This window comes from Pygocentrus nattereri, chromosome 2 (genome assembly GCF_015220715.1).
Source record: "Pygocentrus nattereri isolate fPygNat1 chromosome 2, fPygNat1.pri, whole genome shotgun sequence".
Taxonomy (NCBI): domain Eukaryota; kingdom Metazoa; phylum Chordata; class Actinopteri; order Characiformes; family Serrasalmidae; genus Pygocentrus; species Pygocentrus nattereri.
In genome coordinates, this window is record NC_051212.1 from 5192378 (window position 1) to 5213137 (window position 20760).

General features: G+C 42.5%; 2 protein-coding genes across 4 annotated transcripts in view; one reads left to right on the plus strand and one right to left on the minus strand.

Annotated features, from left to right (window-relative positions):
- LOC108413327 (E3 ubiquitin-protein ligase TRIM39-like) lies at positions 1-9254 on the plus strand. Its single transcript, XM_017685795.2, has 8 exons — positions 1-101; positions 1946-2502; positions 2851-2946; positions 3037-3270; positions 3366-3513; positions 3767-3913; positions 5752-5781; positions 6465-9254. The coding sequence occupies exons 2-8, from the start codon at positions 1948-1950 to the stop codon at positions 7004-7006; spliced, it is 1752 nt and encodes a 583-aa protein (XP_017541284.1). The 5' UTR covers positions 1-101; positions 1946-1947; the 3' UTR covers positions 7007-9254.
- An 8097-nt stretch (positions 9255-17351) lies between these two features.
- Positions 17352-20760, minus strand: part of sorcs2 (sortilin-related VPS10 domain containing receptor 2) — a 473194-nt gene continuing 469785 nt past the window's right edge. For all 3 annotated transcript variants that reach the window (XM_037547570.1, XM_037547568.1, XM_037547564.1), the window contains exon 27: positions 17352-19057. In XM_037547570.1, coding sequence (XP_037403467.1) covers positions 18993-19057 — 65 coding nt within the window. In that variant the 3' untranslated portion in view covers positions 17352-18992. The remainder of the gene's footprint in view (positions 19058-20760) is intronic.

Here is a 20760-nt window from a genome sequence, read left to right on the forward strand (position 1 = left end):
CTCAGATTGAACAAGGAAGAGCCACAAAAAAGCAGAGAGAGAGACAGAGAGAGACAGAGAGACAGAGAGCAAACATAAAAGAAGATTGTCTTTACACTCAGGTGAGCCGAAATCCTGACTGCCACTCTGTACTGTAGGCTGTATGATTAATTTCAAACAACGAGTAACTTTAACTAAATATTTCCGACTTTAAGAAGTTCAGAAATGTATGTGCTACTTATATAGAGGAAACACAGGGACTGTTGCATGCAGTGCTGGGTTGACGTCACAACGTGTAAAACTACCTACAGTGTATTTTCTGTATATATGATATGAGAAGAAAAGTCCACTGGTTGCTCTCACTGTTAATCATGTCTCATGGGTGTGCAAAAAAGGGATGTTGGCATTCAATGTGTTTTCTATTTCTATTCAACTCGTACTCAAGCTTGCATGAACCGCCACATAGAAAAATAGAACTGCACTGAAGGGGAATTACACTGATTTTTCTGAATTTCTGCATGATTAAATGGCTCGGATGTAAGCAAAGTCATTCAGATTTATGTGAAATGCTCCATTCTAGAAGAACCTTAACAAGTTGAGCCCCCTATATAAAAAAAATCACAACATACACTAGCCATTCCACATTTCTTGGATTATTAGTACGTTTTCTATTTTGTTGTGTACAGATTTTTACATTTAAAAGCCAAATTATGCTTTTGTTTTAGTGAACCACACACACACATACACACACACACACACACACACTTTCTAAACCGCATGTCCTTCTGGGTTGCAGAGAGTGCTGGAGCCTATCCCAGCACTCAGTGGGCAGAAGGCAGGATACAACCTGGACAGGTTGCCATGCCATCACAGTGTTTTAGTGATCCTTTTATTTTAAAGACAGGGCATCAGACAATGTTGGTGGCACGGTGGCGTGGTGGGTAGCGCTGTCGCCTTTTGCTCATCAATTACCTTTGGCAATTCATACCAATTCACACCTTGCCAGGAAGTTCCACATCAAGTCTAATCACACTGATGTAGTACTAAAATATGATATACGCCAGTCAGGTGTAACATTCTGACTACCTCCTTGTTTCTACACTCACTGTCCATCTTATCAGCTCCACTTACTGTATAGCTGCACTCTGTAGTTCTACAGTTACAGACTGTAGTCCATCTGTTTCTCTGATATTCTGTTACCCTGTTCTTCAGTGGTCAGGACCCCCATAGACCCTCACAGAGCAGGTACTATTTGGGTGGTGGGTCATTCTCAGGACTGAAGTAACACTGACATGGTTGTGATGTGTTAGTGTGTGTTGTGCTGGTCTGAGTGGATCAGACACAGCAGTGCTGCTGGAGTTTGTAAACATCTCAGTGTCACTGCTGGACTGAGAATAGCCCACCAACCAAAAATATCCAGCCAACAGCGTCCTGTGACCACTGATGAAGGACTAGAGGAAGACCAGCACAAACTGTGCAGCAGCAGATGAGCTGTCGTCTCTGACTTTACATCTACAAGGTGGACCGACGAGGTAGGAGTGTCTAATAGAGTGGACAGTGAGTGGACACAGTGTTTAAAAACTCCAGCAGCACTGCTGTGTCTGATCCACTTATACCAGTGCAACACACACTAACACATGACCACCATGTCAGTGTTGAGACATTGCACTGCTGAGAATGAGCCACCACCCAAACAGTACCTGCTCTGTGAGGGTCCATGGGGGTCCTGACCACTGAAGAACAGGGTAAAAGGGGGCTAATGAAGTATCAGCGTAACAGATGGACTACAGTCTTAAAATGGAAAGTAAGCGTAGAAACAAGGAGGTGGTCATAATGTTATGCCTGACTGGTGTATGGGCAGCAGAGCAGCAGTAGGGTCAGGGTTATATATTTCACCGAAGCAGTTAGGACCAGTTTGATCATCCATCAACACAGCTTTTGTCATTTTACTGTTTCTCTCTCCCAGTAATGGATTCTTCCAACAGTGTCAGTTGGGAAGAGGAGTTCAAGTGCTGTATCTGTCTGGATGTGCTCACCGATCCAGTCTCCACTCCATGCGGACACAACTTCTGCATGGCCTGCATTGAACAATGTTGGACAAGCGCTGAGGACAATTGCTGCCCTCTCTGTAAGGAGAAATTCAGCACAAAACCAGAACTGAAGGTCAATACAACGTTGAAAGCAGTGGTGCATCATTTCCAGATGAAAAAGGGTGGCAGCAAACCTACCATCCCCTGTGATGTTTGCTCTGGGCAGAAAATGAAGGGTGTGAAGTCTTGCCTAGATTGCAGAATAACGTTTTGTGAAACCCACCTGGAAAACCACAACACTGCACCAAGAATCATTAAACACAAACTGATGGACCCTGTGGAGAACATGGAGGCCTACATCTGCCAGAAACATGAGAGACCCCTGGAGCTGTTCTGTAGAGATGACCAGATGTATGTATGTCAGTTCTGCACTGAGACAGACCACGAGACTCACAGCACAGTTCCTATAGAGGAGGAGAGTGGAGAGAAGAAGGTGAGAAAAGCTCAGTATTATAATTTTGTACTACTTTTTTCAAAGGTATTGCTGATAGAAGTGTCTCTTATGGGCAGTCATGGGCTGGAGGTTAGGGAACCAACCTCGTGACCGGAAGGTCGCCGGTTTAATCCCCAGAGCCGACAGCACATGACTGAGGTGTCCTTGAGCAAGACACCTAACCCCCAACTGCTCCCCGAGCGCTGCGGATTGGGCTGCCCACCACTCTGGGCAAGTGTGCTCACTAGTGTGTATGTGGTGGTTCACTTCAAGGATGGGTTAAATGCGGAGGTGAAATTTCCCCGTTGTGGGACTAATAAGGGTCTCTTAATCTTAATCTCTTTACAGACACAACTTAAAAAGAAGCAAGAAGCCATTCAGCAGATGATAAAACACAGGCAAAAGAAGATCCAGGATATCCGGAGCTCTGTACAATGCAACAAGGTCTCACGGATGAGTCCAGATGGTTTGAAGAAGACTTACAGCCACAGTTTATATGAACATAGCCAATGACTCTTTCTGTTCTCCACACAGGAAAGCAGTAAGAAAAGCAAGGCCCACACCCTAAAGGTCTTCAGAAATCTGATGCACTGCATTGAGAGAAGCCAGGCGGAGCTGCTTGAGGTGATGGAGGAGAAGCAGAAAGCAGCAGAGAGGCAGGCTGAAGAGTTCATTAAAGAGCTGGAGCAGGAAATCACTGAGCTAAAGAGGAGAGACACTGAGCTGGAGCAGCTCTCCCACACTGAGGACCACCTCCACCTCCTACAGGTCAGAGTCCCTCTGTTTCTCCATAGTAATGCAGTCCGTCACAGGACAGCACTGCCCATGCTGAGGGGTTTCTCCTCTCTCCTGCTGGACTGTAGGTTTACCGGTCCTTCTGCAGCCCTCCACCCACCAAGAACTGGATGGACGTCAGGATTAACACTCATCTGAGGGCGGAGACTCTGAGGAGAGCCCTGTCTCAGCTTCAGGAAGCGCTCAACAGGGAACTAAAACGACTGTCTAAGATAAGTAAGTATTGTAAAGTTGTTTGATGACTTAACAGTAATTGAGGCAATACGGATAATATGGGTCAATTTCTTTTAGTATGGGTGGAAGTTCAAGATGTAGTAACCAACTTTCCAGCTCTTTTCCTCATAATCATTGGAAGAAACCTTGGCTATCTTCTAGGATACTGCTGTGTTTGAAAATTGTGAAGAATTCCATGATGAAACCTGTTGGCTTTGCTATTATATTTATATGAGAGATTGTTTTCATTTTTCAGTGTCAAAACCAGCATTGCATAGAAATGCCCCCTCTTCATCCACCATCACATCAGCTACTGAACCTGCTGACCCTCTTTTCAGATCCACTGTCAGTGCAACAGCTCCTTCTCCCTTCTCACCAGTTTCCTACAGTAACTTGTCTGATGGTGGGTAACTCTTATTTTATTGCTGAACCAGTCTCAGATGCTGACTAGGTGTGTTGATCATCTGTTACACTCTGATCGGCTATCCACGCGTCCAAGCACTCTTAAGGAATCCAACTCATTCACTAAGGTGAATCCTAGCCAGTTGATCAGTAGCAAGTGGTTGCCTGTTCTACACACTTGACGGCTTTCCATTCAAACATTTCGCAGATGATATGCACATTTACCAAATTCTGCCATTAAGTATGTGAATTAAGTTGTGTTTCCATCCACTACAGTTATGGGAAGAAACCTTAGATGGTGTAAGCTACCATGATTCGGGGTGCACCAAAATGAGCAAGATGGAGAGAACATGGTAGTCTTTACAGCCATTTGCCATCTTTTATGGCCACGTTCTTGGCAACGGAGCAATGGCCCACCAAATGAGGGGTCGAAATTTCCATGCCACCCTGACGAAGTCCACCTTGCATTCGGAAACATGACACTCCAGCAAGTTTTGGACGTCATTTTTTAAATCAGCTTTGGAGTGGGCATTTCAGAAAACTGAAAGCAACCTTCAAAAAGCTGCCCGCCACAACTGGACCATCTGTAGGGCCAATCATTTCTTATGGCTTCATATGTCATAGTTTATTCGAAAAACCCTTTTCAATCACCCATAGATAGATAGATAGATAGATAGATAGATAGATAGATAGATAGACAGATAGATAGATAGACAGATAGATAGATAGATAAAAAGATAGAGAGATAGACAGCGAGACAGACAGACAGAGCTTTACTGATCCTAACGGGGAAATTGCAGTGTTTCAATAGCAAAACAGAACCTCGTATCTCCAAAATGGTAACTTTACAGAAGAAGGAAAAAACCTACTTTACTTTTAATGTAAGTCAGTGGAACCAGAATTTTATCCAAGTCATTTTGATCCATTCATCATGAAATTTACATGCAATGCAAAGGGCAAAGGAATTTTCAGATTATGCCAAAAACTGAAAAACGACAAAAATGGAGGTTTTGTCCTGACAGCAGCGATATGCTATGCAGAAAACAAAAAATAGAAATAAAAATAGCCACAAATTAAAGAGTAGAAATAAAGTATATCTGTTTGCATATTTACATAGAGAGATCAGTATCATCTCTGCAGTAAGGAGACTCATTACATTCCAGCTTTAGCAATATTCTCGTCTTAGTGTGAAACTCTATTATATTTGGGTGAATTTTGTGCTTTCCCCACTCATGTTTTTTTCAAAATTTGCAAAAAAAAAAACTGGAGGATGGAAAAGAGTACTGTGACAACAATATGACTTATGAGAAAAAACAAATGAAGCACTAAATGAGCTGCTTTTCATGTTTAAAAGTTATTTAAAAGTTTTCTTAGAAGCTGGTAGTAGCAAGTAATTGTGTGTTTCACAACAGGCATACCACATTATTTCACAAAGGTCTGTTTTCGTAGCAGTTTTGACAAAAATCTGACCCTACATGTCCTGCAAAAGCAGTGGTCTGTAGTTTATCATATTGCATGTGGGTCAAAAAGCCCCTTCTAGCTATAGCAGGCAGTTCTTGGCCCCACTGAGGGATGAAACCCTCCAGATCCCAGCGAAAGTCAGCGGTCAGGCTTGCAAAAGTAGTGCTGAGCAGACATATAGTGGGGTTTGTGACTGAGCATCAATTTCATTCCTGCATCAGAAAATAATGTAAGATAAATCAGAAACATTTTGTTCATTAGTTATAATAATAGATTGCTCATTGAAGTGAATCTACAGACAATATCAGTTTCATTTGTGGATGTCTGATGTTTCAAATGATTAACAGAGGCACTACTTCTGCTCCACCATTTCAACAGGTCTGGGAAAACTGCAGAAAATGCATGCAGGTAATGTTATGGCTTAGTATCAAAGCACTGGCTAAAGTTTCTGAAGAGATTTAGCTTAAGTTTCTCCAAAGAGCTTAAAACATCCATCAGTTATATCAATGAAACTACACCAATCAGGCGTAACATTCTGACCGCCTCCTCGTTTCTGTGCTCATTGTCCATCTTATCAGCTTCACTTACTGTATAGCTGCACTCTGTAGTTCTACAGTTACAGACTGTAGTCCATCTGTTTCTCTGATACTCTGTTACCCTGTTCTTCAGTGGTCAGGACCCCCATGGACCCTCACAGAGCGGGTACTATTTGGGTGGTGGGTCATTCTCAGGACAAGTAACACCGACATGGTTGTGATGTGTTAGTGTGTGTTGCGCTGGTCTAAGTGGATCAGACACAGCAGTGCTGCTGGTCTGTGAGGGTCCCTGGGGGTCCTGACCACTGAAGAACAGGGTAAAAGGGGGCTAATTGGGTATCAGAGCAACAGATGGACTACAGTCTTAAAATGGACATTAAGCATAGAAACAAGGAGGTGGTCATAATGTTATGCCTGATCAGTGTTGCCTATGAAAAGTGTGGATAATATTCACAATAGGAAACATCATAAGATACATGTGATTAATAAATGGAAAGTCTTTCATGCGTTCCTTCCTTAACATGACCTTTCCGTCTCCATTTCCCTCTATTGCAGTGAACGTGACTCTGGATCCTGAAACAGCCTACCCTAAACTCATCCTGTCTGTTGACGGGAAGCGAGTGTGGCACGGGTGCGCATGGCAGAATGTTCCAAATAACCCAGAGAGATTTGACACGTCTGCCTGTGTTCTAGGAAAGGAGGGGTTCTCTTCAGGGAGATTTTACTATGAGGTTCAGGTCACAGGGAAAACCATTTGGGTTTTAGGAGTGGTCAGAGAGTCCATTAACAGGAAGGGGATGATTTCCATCAAACCTGAGAACGGATACTGGACTGTGCACCTGAGGAACAAGACAGAGGTTCTGGCTCTGGGCTCTCCACCGCTCATCTTCTCGCTGAAAGAGACTCCTCAAAAGTTGGGAGTGTTTGTGGATTATGAGGAGGGTCTGGTCTCCTTCTATGATGTCGAGGCCAGGTCTCATATCTACTCTTTCACTGGTCAGTCTTTCACTGAGAAACTCCATCCATTCTTCTTCCCTTGCAACAAAGGAGATTTCTCAAAACCAATGATCATCTCACCTGTCATACCTTGTTTTTAACAGTTTAGTTGAGATATTTAGGATGCAGTAAATGCATTAAAGGAAAAGTAGGTTAAATTACACATCTAGGAAAATAAAATTGGGTGCAAATACAATTAACATAGAACCTTGTAGCCCACTCACAATCACCCATTGCTACTACAGAAGATCACACATCGCTTCCCTCTTGCTTAAATGTTATCCTCCTAGGGCTGCAGGAAAACTCTCAGAGCTGCAAATTATGTGTAATCTTTGAAAAATGAAATTTATTTGATCAAGATACATATTACATAACAATGATATCCACTCAGATGATTTTGGGGACAAACTGAAAACAGAAGAGTTTACAGCTCAACAAGTGGAAGATCCTTTTATATAGCTCCTAATACCTGAAATGACATTCCAGCATTTATTTCCATTACAGCATTAATTTTACTATTAAATCATTGTGACCACTGTATTGCATCTTTCCAATGATTTAGGGTAAACACCCCTATTAAGCTCACCCAAATCTAAAATTTGACGTATTTAAAGCAAAAGTCATTCTGTTTAGCAGGAGATGTTAATTTAAAATGAAATATTAATCTCTCATGTAGCAATGTTAATTTTAATGTTTAGTTTTATCATTTATAATAAAGTTATTAAAGTTTAAAAGTCAAAAGTCTGAGGTGTGCTTAATGGGTATATATTGTACCCCTTAAGAACACCCCTGTTCCAATTAAGCTCACAAGAATATTGTACATTTAAAATTATTGTTAATGTAAATAATTTCAATTATTTTTTATTTTAAATTGAATTCCTTAAGTTGAAGGGCCCAGCGCCATCTAATTGTGCCCTGCACAGGAAGAATCTCTTCTCAACATTTTCAATTCTGTCTCTAACTGGCAGCATGTATGTATTGTTTGGGCCCCTGCTCTGAAATTTCACAACATACTGTTCTCCATCAGGAGGTGCAGAGACATTCATGGGCTCTTTCTATTCTTTCCATCTGTTTCAGCTTTCCTTTTCTTGTTTTCCTTCTTTCCATCTTTGGATTGTTCCGTTTCCTTCCGCTTTTCATTCTCCTCTAGCCTGGCCATGACTTCTGGAGAGGTTAAGGATTCTCCATACTTTAATGTGCTTATTCTCTGTTTTTTGATGGTCTGCTTTTTGTTTGGAGTTATGTTCCGGATCGTACCCTCTTTATATAGGCGACATGCCTCCTTCATCTTTGGGCAGGAGCTGTAATTCCGTCTTGGTTTTGTCATCTTAACTTTGTAAAAATAAGATATTGCTAATTATTTTACCTTCATTTACACAGAAAACTGACAATGATTGTTTTTAGACCATTAATGAACTATTCAGATAGGCAGTCTATGTAAGTGAGCTTAAAGGGAGCACCCTGAGCTTTATGGGGACAGCAATACTTTCGCATTTAAAATATAATGGACTTTATTTTAACATCAGTATTTTGTCACAAAAATGTTCTTTACCATGTATATAATCATATACTGTTTGTAGTGAAGCTAGAAATACTGATTATACTTTTATATACATTTATACTTAAGCTTTTTTCCAATGTGCTCACTCCGTTTTTATGCTGCTGTAGCCTTTAAGCTCATGTAAAAATGATACAAAATCTTTAAAAAATCCTGCAATCTACAAATATTATTTCTCATCCATTTGGAAATAAATGATGTGCTTAATAGTTAAACACAAGAAATGATCATGTGTGATTTAATATATTGGTGTCTGCAGCAATCTCATTTGACTAGCATGCTAACAAGGAATTGCGGCATTTGCTAAAACCCTATAAAACTGTCTTTTGAATTTACTGTTACTTTCTCTTACATCCAAGTTCCAACTTGTGCTAGGTTGTGTTAAAACCATTAATCTCTTAAATTTGTAAAAATTTGTCATACTTACCCAAATTAAAAGTTGCTGTATATTAAAATTTTCAAAATCTGAGGGGTCTATCCACAGATTTCATGTGGCTTTCAACATGACCGCCAGGAAGAGGGAACATTGACAGGATGTTGTCAGAATATGCAGCAGTATGATTGGCTTTTAAATTGCATGGAATATTTTCAAAAACAACTACATGTCTTGATTTAGTTATCAAGCAGGATAATAACTTTTTTGTATTAGCATAATTTGTGTTCAAAGTTGCAAGTGTGCTTAATGGGTAAGTGAGCTTAATAGGGGCGTTTACCCTAATTATCTTTTTGTTTAAAGCACTTTGAGATTTTGTTATGAAATGGAAAATGTCTAAATAAAGAAAATACTATTATAAATGTACAACCAAACTTTATTTTACAATCATATCACTATTAATATGCATAACAATACATACCCTTTGAAACTGAAGATAACAGGATGTCACATAGTGGAGGTAAGCTTGGACTGGACATGTACCCGAGTTTCAAATGCAGTCAGAAAACTCAGCTGTGCAGTGGGTTCAACAGTGTCATTCAGAGTGGCCAACCTGTACAGTGGGGATGTGGGAAGGAGAGCTCTGATGTCCTTCTTAGGAACAAGACCTAGCTATTGGTTCAGGAACCTGGATGGCACCATGGGATGATTTGTCAAGGGTGGCCAAAAAAACGGACAAACTGCAATGTGCAATGTTAAAGAAAGTGTAAAGTTTTATGGTGTAGTCTATGCGAGGGCTTGGGTCCAAATCCCAGACGAGCCCCCACGTTTCACACACCTGGGGAAGGTCCAAGTGGGGAAGCAGGGACAGTAACATGATGCACACAGACAGAGCTAAACTATAAATATGAGTACACTGAGCTTGGGAAACAACAAAACATCTGTTTAGTGCATTAGAAGGGACCAACTATCACCTCTGAATTTGCTGTATGTACAAGTAAAGACTAGAAGATATTAGTGTAGACATACTGTTGAGCTCCTAATTACCTCAACTGTAAGGTGAGATTGATGTAGGAATAATGTTGTTCCAGATCAGTAGCCACCCACTTGAACTGTTGAAGGTCTTCTTCATGATTACACTACAGTCCAATCACCTTAATACGGCTAAATAATTCAATAACTTGGAGGACCGAAACTAGCCATGATAAAGCGAGAGTTACACAAAGGTAACTGAAGATTAGGAGAAAAAGATTGAAACTCCTTCTCAATGGAGACCTCTGATCTCTTTAGGAATAAGACCTAGCCATTGGTTCAGGAACATGAATGGCACCTTAGATGATTTAACAAGGGTGGTACAACAAACTGCCTCTTTTTAAAAAGGGGGACCGGAGGGTGTGTTCCAACTACAGGGGAATCACACTCCTCAGCCTCCCTGGCAAGGTCTATGCAGGGGTACTGGAGAAGAGAGTCCGGCTCATAGTCGAACCTCAGATTCAGGAGGAGCAGTGCGGGTTCCGCCCTGGTCCTGGAACACTGGACCAACTCTTTACCCTCTCCAGGATTCTGGAGGGTTCATGGGAGTTTGCCCAACCAGTCCACATGTGCTTTGTGGATTTGGGGAAGGCATTCGTCTGTGTTCCCCGGGGTATTCTGTGGGAGGTGCTTCGGGAGTACGGGATACATGGCTATTTGCTACGAGCCATTCAGGCCCTGTACAAACAAAGCAGGAGTTTGGTTCGCATGGCCGGCAGTAAGACAGACCTGTTCCCAGTGAGAGTTGGACTGCCCTTTGTCACCGATTCTATTCATAATTTTTATGGATAGAATTTCTAGGCGCAGTCAGGGGATGGAGGGTGTCCAGTTTGGTGACCTCAGGGTCACATCGCTGCTGGTCCTATTGGGGACATCAGGCCATGAACTTCAGCTTTCACTGGATCAGTTTGCAGCCGAGTGTGAAGCGGCCGGGATGAGGATCAGTACCTCCAAATCCGAGGCCATGGTTCTCACGCGGGAAAGGGTGGAGAGCCCTCTCTGGGTCGGGGATGAGCTCTTGCCTCAAGTGGAGGAGTTTAAGTATCTCGGGGTCTTGTTCACGAGTGATGGTACAAGGGAGTGGGAGATTGACAGGCGGATTGGTGCTGGGTCAGCAGTGATGCGGGCTCTTTACCGGTCTGTTGTGGTAAAGAAAGAGCTGAGCCATAAGGCAAGGCTCTCGATTTACTGGTCGATCTATGTTCCCACCCTCACCTATGGTCATGAGCTTTGGGTAATTTGCGAATACAAGCGGCCGAAATGAGTTTCCTCCGCAGGGTGGCTGGACTCTCCCTTAGAGATAGGGTGAGAAGTTTGGTCATCCGGGAGGGACTCAAAGTAGAGCCGCTGCTTCTCCACGTCGAGAGGAGCCAGTTGAGGTGGTTCGGGCATCTGGTTAGGATGCCTCCTGGACGCCTCCCTTGGGAGGTGTCACAGGCAAGTCCACCGGGGAGGAGACCCCGGGGAAGACCCAGGACACGCTGGCGTGACTATATCGCCCAGCTGGCCTGGGAGCGCCTCGGAATACCTCCCAGGGAGCTAGTGGAAGTGGCTGGGGAAAGGGAAGTCTGGGCCTCATTGCTCAGGATGCTGCCCCCGCGACCCGAACCCCGGAGAAGCGGAAGATGATGGATGGATGGATGGATGGATGGTACAACAAACTGATAAACTGCAAAGTGCAATATAAAAGAAAGTGTAAACTTTTATGTTGAACTCTGTGAGAGTAGCTGGGGTTAAAATCCTGGACGAGCCCCCACATTTCACCCACCTGGGGAAGGTCCAAATGGGGAAGCAGGGACAGTAACAGGAATCACATCGATATAGATAAGCTATAAACATGGGTATACTGAGCTTGCGAAACAACAAAGCAGACTTTTGACATAAATCAGAGGTAAAAACCAAAAGATTTTGATGTAGACGTACCTGTTGAGCTCCTAGTTGCCTCAACTGAAAGGTGAGGTTGATGTAGAAGTAATGTTTCAGATCTGTAGCCACCCATTTGAACTGATGAAGCACCTCATCAGTTGAGCAGCAAAATATTATCAAGATTATACCGCAGTCCGGTCAAGTTAACACTGCTAGACAATTCAACCATTTGGATGACTGAAACAATCCTAAATAAGACAAAGATTACTCAAGGATTACTGAAGTTTTGGGAGAAAAAGAAACTCCTTTTCAATGGAACTCAGTGTAATAGCTTCCCATGTGAATTCCATCTTCATTTTCCTCACCATTCCAGCCTACAGCCAGACTGGGGTTTGTGGTTATTGCTGCTGTGGATAGCACTTCTATATATTTTTTTCTCCCTGGTAAGACCCATGTAATGTTTCAGTCCAAGTAGCAGCCTTCCTTATCCCTCCCAGGTACACTTACCTGAACCCTACGCATAGTGACCGTGGTCTCAAGGTGTCACAGCTCCAGAGCCTTTACCACACTTCCTCACTGCATCTTTGACTAGACCAAAGAAAAGCTTCATAAAGCTCTGAAGAACAGGAGAATCCTTGCTGATTCAAGCTCCACCACCATCCCAGCTATGTTGCCCACCACTCCAGCACTCCTCTGGTCCCTTCTTGCCAGCTTCTCCAGATTTTTCAAGTTACAAATAATTTTTTTGCCACCATTTTCACCATCGGTCAGCTCTGTTATTCTCCACATGATCAACATTAGTGACAACATCTTCTGACTTCAACCCTTCTGAGGTTCTTACCATCCCTCAATTTCCTCTCGTGTTCTCTGACTGCACACAAAAGTGTTGCAGCTTGATTGCCATGTTACGCAATTGCTGACTAAATAATGAGAGATGCTTTTTTTGGTTAAGCTCCTATAAGCATCTATCAACATTTCTATTAAACAACGAGTACAGGAAGTGTGTCCTTCTCAAAAGTTTTGAGTTGTAGAGTTTTCAATCATATGTAGACAGCTGTCAAAGCACTTGGTTATGATCCTTGATTCATGAGGGTTTGATTCGAGCTGCCATTTTCTGCAGCATCTGGGATCTAGGCACAAATAAACTGTTTGTCCAGCATTTCAAGCAGAGTGAAATGTCTTTGACACAAAAGTTTGTGAAACTTTGGCCTAGTGAAAACTGATAAATTTATCATTTTTATGCATTCTTCGAAATCTGCTTCAAACAAATTTGCCATGTGTAAACGCCCTGTCACTAAACCATACACTCTCAGGAAAAAAGGTACTAAAACCCTCGCTAGGATAAAACCCTTCAGATCACTGTTGTGATACCCTCAAGGGTAGATCTTCAGTACCTTTGGTTAGGGAACATAAATTGTAACATACTTTATTGAAATCATCAAGTTACATGAACTCCACACACCTTGTGTGGGATTTTATGGTTCTGTTTGAAAATAATAGGTGCACTTTTAATATAATGCACTTTTCTCCTGGGAAAACTTGTTTAAAGGCATTAGGATAATTGTTCTTCCTTTGAGTACTCTGATGAACAAAAATGCGCCTGTACAGTAGGGGTTGCACAACTTCAGATTTTTGACAGAAATGAAAAGTCCACAGTGATGAATCACTGATTAAATCAAGAACACGACCACAGGAGAAGGGAATGCTTTGCCCACAAGCGACCTTAAAAATTAAACTTTTCCGTGATGAAGCCAATCTCCACAAGGTAGCACAGCATAATGTGCCCTTTCCAATGAGTCCTGGATCGCATTGCTAGCCTTCAAGGAATTGGAGATACGAATCCCAGAATCTCGCAAATTTCTATCTGACTTGGGCGCACCCTAGGTGGCCTTGTCAAGATGCTCGCCTGCAGTGGAGGTCTGAAGATCCAGAGCAAATTAGAGCACCATAACTTGGCAAAAATAAAGAGTAACTGACTTAAAACTTGACAGAGTGTTCTGTCTCCTCCCCAATGACGACTTTCTATTGCGTCATTGTGAAACTGACATTTGGGAAACTATTCTTCGGGATAACAACGTTTAATATCTGGTTCTTTGAAGCACTGCAGCTCGGCGGATGAATGTCAGAACAAAGCAAAACTAGCCAGATCGTAATGTGCCCTTTCCAACAAGCTCTCGATGCCATTGCTAGCCTTCAGGAAACCGGAGACACTAACCAAGAAGTCACCAGACTCTTCACTTGTCATCTTCTCTGAGGCTTCCATGTTGAAACTGTCAATCACGTGATCAGCGACTAGTCGACACCAAGCTTAAAGTGTCCTTGCCAAGCGGTAAAGTTGACTAGCCTGTCCAAACCCCTCTGTGCAGTAGCTTGCTTTCTGCCGGTGTGAGTAAAATAACATCTTCCAAATCTTTCAAAAACAAAAGATGCAGGATGACAGGTTCAAGAAGAATGTTAAACTTTTATTGAACAGATCAAACCATTAGAACAAACCTATACAGTTATGGGTGTGTGTTTCCATCCACACGTACGGGTTAAGTGCAGTACGCTTTCGGCAGCGTTTTCATTTACATAAGAAAACAAAGAAACAAAGCAAATTAAACAAATTACAGTATCAGTAAAACTGTGAAGTTATTTTTCACAAGGTTTGTGTTCGTACCAAGTGTCCTTTTTCGAGTGGATCTAGACCAGTCCACTCAGAGAAAGAGTGCAGTGTCACGATCAGTTTTTGCCCTCTTTCGATCCGGGTAACTAGCTGAAAATGCCTATTCCGGACTCAGCTATATTCCTTTGTGTTCGTTTGCTCCTTTCTTTCCATCATAAAAGGGTGTGAAAATACAGACAGCACATCACTAATTCTACTACTGAGTCAAATGTGTGCATATACAGGTACAAAAGAAAAGATACAAGGTATTAACACAGTTCAGATTCTGCTGCAATCAGATCAAACTGCTGAGTACAGAAATAAAATATTTGCAGATTTGTATTACTGTCATATATTAGCATAAACGTCATAGTGTGTATAGAGAGGCTGGGAGTAGATATAACTGATGTAACATTTTGGTTTGAGCCAAGAGATTCTGAATGCGGTTTGACTCCGGATATTCCAATTTTGTTGAGTTAGGTTGTGCTGAATAGGTGCTCCAATTTGCCTCGGGCCAAATTAACTTGGTTGAACACAGGGTCCATAATAAGGCTGCACAATATATCGTTTGTTACTCATTATTGCAACATTAGCATTTGTAACAGTGATATCCCAGGTGGTTGCTATATTTCTGACCAATTTCAGATCGAGATGAGTGTTTCTATAAGTAACAGTTAATAATTTTGGTCAAAATAATGTAACTGTCATATCAGTTCACCCATGTCTTTTTAGTACATCGCAAAGCATGTCCAACTGCAATGTGCGAGTGTTTTGTTCATAGCGCCCAGCCTTACGCGATACTACATCGCTTTTTTGATTCTTCAGAACAGAAACCCTAAAGGAACCTCCTTATTTCAGGGCTCAGTGCAGTCAAGAGTCATTCTGGGGCCAAAGTCAGAGCTTTAGCGTCTCACAGATGCTCAGTTTTCTACTCCAGCCAGCCTCTACTGTTTGTCCACATTGGATGAGTGGTCCTTAAGCCCCTCTGGATGTTGCAGTACATAACAACCACTATGTGATTAGTGCAAGTGAGATAATATCTTTGTCTAGTTACGATCTCTTAAGCAGAGGAGAGGCCAGTGCTCAGAGGACTTCTATTTCCACCATAACTGGCACCATCCGTTCATACGAACCACCCTGCCTGAGACACCAGCAACAATTACCACTAACCAAAAGAACAGAAAGTAGTACCGTTATGCACATCATGGAACAGTGCAGCATTTCACACACAGCTCTGTTACTGAGTGAACGTTGTGCGAACGTTTTGGATACAGTGAGATTATTAAGAGGAACTTCTAGTAAACATCAGACAAAGAAAGGTGAGAAAATGTAGAAGTTACTGCTTTAACTATGCAGTAACGTGAGAAGCTTTTGGGAAACTGTGCACATTTTGGTCTTCAGTGTGAAATCACCAGGTGTGTGAGGGACTATGTACAATTGGACGTTTGTTTGTTTTTTGTTTTGTCTGTACACATATCTATATACACAAGCCAAATGAAAGGGAACCTCTTGTATTTTGCCTAATATAGGCTTGTACATACAGCGCCACACCCTCAGAACTCTTGCAATGGGTAGCAAAAGCTACACCGGGGACTGAGACCACTTTGACTTTGAGTCAAAGTCTAACACGCCTTATTTGTAATGAAAGAACACAGTTAGACGACCGTGTTGCAGGTAATAAGATCGGCGAAGAAGGGACTTGAGGCACAGCCGTTTGAATGATGCTTCATTGCCTTCCTCCGTCTCGTTTTCGAGTCTTCTGGTGTCCTGTTATTGTTTATTGTTGCAATAATAAGCGTAACCCTACTTTTATTTGTAAAAGGAGAAGGAAAATCACAAAAATCGTTCCCTGTTGACTCCAACTAGTGGAGCGTCTTGCGTTTTATTGCATCGGAAGCTGAGGGATGATGAGTAATGAAGTATAAATAACTTTTAGGATTGACGAGATCAAATAAAAAACGAAAAAAGGCGAGACAGAAGAAAGAAATAGGCAAATTATGGATGGAGTGGAGAACATCTTGTAGTTGTTGGTTCCCTTTGGCTGCAACTATCAAACATTGCTACCCCTGAATTGAAAGCATTGCTCATCCTGGTCACTAAAACACACACATTTTACCACATCCTCACAGCCCCCTCCCCCCCAGACAGATGACCGGAATGGGGTGAACGGCTAATAACAACCACAACACCAGTCAGGCCTGAGAGAGAGAGAGAGAGAGAGAGAGAGAGAGAGAGAGAGAGAGAGAGAGAGAGAGAGACAAAAACAGCACTGAAACCAACAAAAAGAACAGAGGGGAACAGAGAAGGAGAAGAAAGAGGTCAAAAGAAAGGCTGTAATGTCACAGGCCACAGTTACCACCATACATACAGCAACAACTAGCAAGTAAAAAAGTGACATTCTGTGAGAGAGTCTCTGGGACGGCCAATCAGAGTGCACGGAACAGTCATGTGACAGGTGTAAGGGGTGGTCCCTGGCCGTTTGTGAAAGTGTAAGTGCTGAGGCAGGTAGGGGGTGTGTCCCCTGGTCCCGAGAGAACAGAGGAAGAGGGTGGAGGAGGAGGAAGAAGAAGACAGAGACTGGACTGCCTTCATACTGCAAATGTGTGGAATCTGTGGCTTCGTCTCAAATGGCTCCTTAATCCTATGTAGAGCACTACGTAGCTCATCAAAGTATGGTTTCTACACCCAAACAGTGCATTATGCATTTAGCTGTCTAATGCCTTGAACCTCCACTAAATGGCCACTTTATCAGAAACACCCACCTTGTACTTCTATTAACTGGCCACTTTATCAGAAACACCCACCTTGTACTTCCTCCAACTGGCCACTTTATTAGAAACACCCACCTTGTACTTCCACTAACTGGCCACTTTATTGGAAACACCTACCTTGTACTTCCACTAACTGGCCACTTTATTAGAAACACCCACCTTGTACTTCCTCCAACTGGCCACTTTATTGGAAACACCTACCTTGTACTTCCTCTAACTGGCCACTTTATTAGAAACGCCTACCTTCTAGCTCCACTATATAAACATACAAATACTGTAGCTAATCTGTTGCTGCACATTTTATCGCCCCCCCCTCTACTCCATTCAGTGTTGGCCAAATTCTGACCACAGAAATGAAGTTGTCCAGACGTATTTGGGTGTTGGTTCATTCTCGGCACAGCATTAACACTTACAAGGTAGTGTTTGTGGTAGTCTTGCCAGGCACAATGTGATCTCAGTGAGAAAATATGCTTGAGAAAATGCTTTTTAAACATTTGCTGCTGGATTGCAGTGAAATCTACCACAATTAAGGGTCTAAAACCCACCTCTGAGCTCACTTTAACACCTGGAGAACAAATACTAACAAGCAAAACAAACTTGTAAAGTAAACTCGTGAAACACTATCACTGGCTAACAGAACTGTTTTCCCTTATATAGATAATTATATAAGGTATAAGATTATATAAAATAATGTTTAACTTTACTGCATATAATCTGCTAATCTACAATCCAGATGTCTACATTAATCTACATTCATCTGGGCTTTTTGGGGGACTTTCCAGTCCTGCTAACTTTCGCTACATCTATGAGCTATCGACAAGCTTGTTGACGTTTACGAGCGCACTATCGCCCTCTACTGTGAGCTTTACCTTCGCAAGGCTTGAGACTGTTTGTAAATTTTATACTTACTTTTTTCCCCCCACCCTAAAAAACACATTCCCACCCAAATTTCATCCAACATTGTTCATGGTTCTCGTTACAAGATCACGTCTTGCCCTGGGATACTGCTGACAAGGTAGTGTGTGTGGTGCTGGTACGAGTCTATCAGTCTATCAACTGCTAGGCTGAGACGGGACCACCACCTGAAATCTACCACAGATGAAGGACCAGAAGATGGAGAACACAAACTGCATCCACAGATGAGCTACAGTTATAACTGTACGCCATCAAGAGAGGGGTTTCTGATAAAGTGGCCAGTGAGGGTACACAATGTGTAAAAACTCCAGCAACACCGCTACACTTGTACCAGCACCACACACACTACCGTGTCAGTGTTGCTGCTGTGCTGAGAATGAACCACCACCCAAATAATAGCTGGACAACAGCATTCCTGTGGTCAGAAACTGACCAATGATGAATGGGGTGGGTGGGGGCTGATAAACGGTGCAGCAACAGGTGGACTGCGGTCTGTAACTGTAGATCTGTAAGGTAGGTGGAACTCAAAATGGGCAGTGGAAGATGTAGTTACGTAGTGCACTCTGTAGGGAGTAGGGAGAAATTTGGGACACAGCCTTTGTGCGCGTGCTTGGGGTGGGGGGTTCGCCTATATCGTGAAAGTTAGTGCGTGTGGTGTTCAGTGCAGCTGTGGGCACAAAATCCTCTCTCTGTATCAATAAAACACAGAGAGAGAGATTTACAGTAGAAACGGTTAGAGAGAGAGAGCGAGAGAGAGAGAGAGAGAGAGGGAGAGGTTGAGTGATAGAAGGTTCTGCTGTGGTGGGTAACGGGTGCAGGGGTGTCTCCACTCTTTTTTTCTCTCGTCCGGGTGTGTTAAGGGTCACTGGTGGGCAGAACTGAAAGGCATTTGTCCATTTTGCTGGCGGCTGCTGCCCCCTGCTGGCCATCAGCTGCTCAGGTAGCTATGCAGCTCCCTCGAAGTGATGCTGAGTACTACACCCGAGTGGTTGCCTAGCAACGTAAACAAAAAAACAAACAAATGGGAGTTGAGCTGAAGTTACATGGACTATTTTTCTTCTTACAGTGAACGCATTTCCACCAACAGCATACAGTGCTTTAGCCCCGCCCATTCAGCTTACAGCAGTTTAGCCCCACCCATTCAGCATACAGCTATTTAGCCCCACCAATTCAAGCTTCAGCAGTTTAGCCACACCCACTCCCGTTGAAGTGATCAGTGCTGTTCCTGCAGACAGTCTGTAGCAGAGTTACTGGAGTGGAGGATGCTGGAAAACATTAAACGTTGTGCTGTTCCTGGCTGTCAGGAGGCAAATGGACTGCAGCTTTTCAAAGACTTCTGAAAGGAGCGGCTGAAGTTTCATTTTCTCCACATTTCCTGAGGATTTCGGTGTGAACTTAGCAGCCTGTTCTGTACATTTCAAACTTGCCTGCTTTTTGAAAAAGGCACAATACATGGCAGCCAATTAGAAAAGAGTTCATTTACATATTGCTGTATTTCCCCGTTGTGGGACTAATAAAATCACTTATTTTAAACATCTGGTATTTTTAAGTCATCGCAAGTGTCCAGCATAGGGTTCCCCTTTAGCAGCTGTAGCCAGTCAGCAGCCTGTCCATGTTGTCCAACCTCACACACACACACACTCTAACAGCAGCCCATGTAGGCGGAGAACAGAGTGAAGGACCCAGTGCTGCCACACTTTTACTCCTCGTGGGTTCAGCCCAGCACCACATGTATTACATAAATGAGTAGAAGCACTGAAAATGGGTTATTTTATACGTTCTTCACAGAAAATGAGCAAAGACCAAGAATCTGGTGTTGACATAATAATAAATATATAATAAATAATGAATCACATCATTTTTTCTTTTGGTAAACATGTTTTCTTTGGGGCCCACAGATCGGACCACCACATAAAGGGTTAAACACTGCAGTGAAAAGACAGCTAAAGTAAAAAAAAATGAAATCCTCTGTTAATTAGTGTTGTTTTCCAGCTATGATAACAAGCATGGTTTACAGAGCATCTTCAGAACAGAGTTTAAAAAAAAAAAACATATAAATAAGGTCAAATTAAATATAACAGGTAAAGTACCAATCAAAAGTCAAAAGTTTGGAAACACCCGACTGAACGCAGTCTCGTGCAAACGTTTTGGCATCCCTGTTCAAAGGATTTACTTTCAGAGGCCCAGTGTGCTGTGACCACATGTGGCTACTGTAAAGAAAATTTAAAGATAGTTAAAACTTTTTTGGTCCAGCTCAGAGACACTGATTTGGACAAAACTGCCGGGTTTAACTTGCATGGTCCATTTAATCCAGATTAAAGTGTAATCTGGGCCTAGAAACCAGCCCCAAATGTCGGTGGTTGGTTAGTGTAGTGGGTACCGCCATCTGGGTAAACACCGTACACTATACCAATAAGAGTCCTTGGGCAAGACTCCCAACACCACCTTCACCTACTACACTGTAGACTGGGGTTCAGTCCCCTGCTTGGGTAAACACCGTACGCTATACCAATAAGAGTCCTTGGGCAAGACTCCTAACACCACCTTCACTTCCCTGTGTAAAATGATCAAACTGTAAGCCGCTCTGGATAAGAGCGTCAGCAAAATGAATAAAATAAATAAATAAAATGTAAATGTCTTTTTTTCACACTTGTGTCTTCATTGTTATTCTACATCAATGCTAAAGGTGCCAAAAC

What these genes read in the sequence shown, in the direction of transcription:
- LOC108413327 (XM_017685795.2), top strand. Translation starts at nt 1,948, where the DNA reads ATGGATTCTTCCAACAGTGTCAGTTGGGAAGAGGAGTTCAAGTGCTGT. An exon ending in AGGAGAGTGGAGAGAAGAAG is followed by an intron (nt 2,503 to 2,850) that starts GTGAGAAAAGCT and finishes ATCTCTTTACAG; the next exon opens with ACACAACTTAAAAAGAAGCA. An exon ending in ACCACCTCCACCTCCTACAG is followed by an intron (nt 3,271 to 3,365) that starts GTCAGAGTCCCT and finishes GCTGGACTGTAG; the next exon opens with GTTTACCGGTCCTTCTGCAG.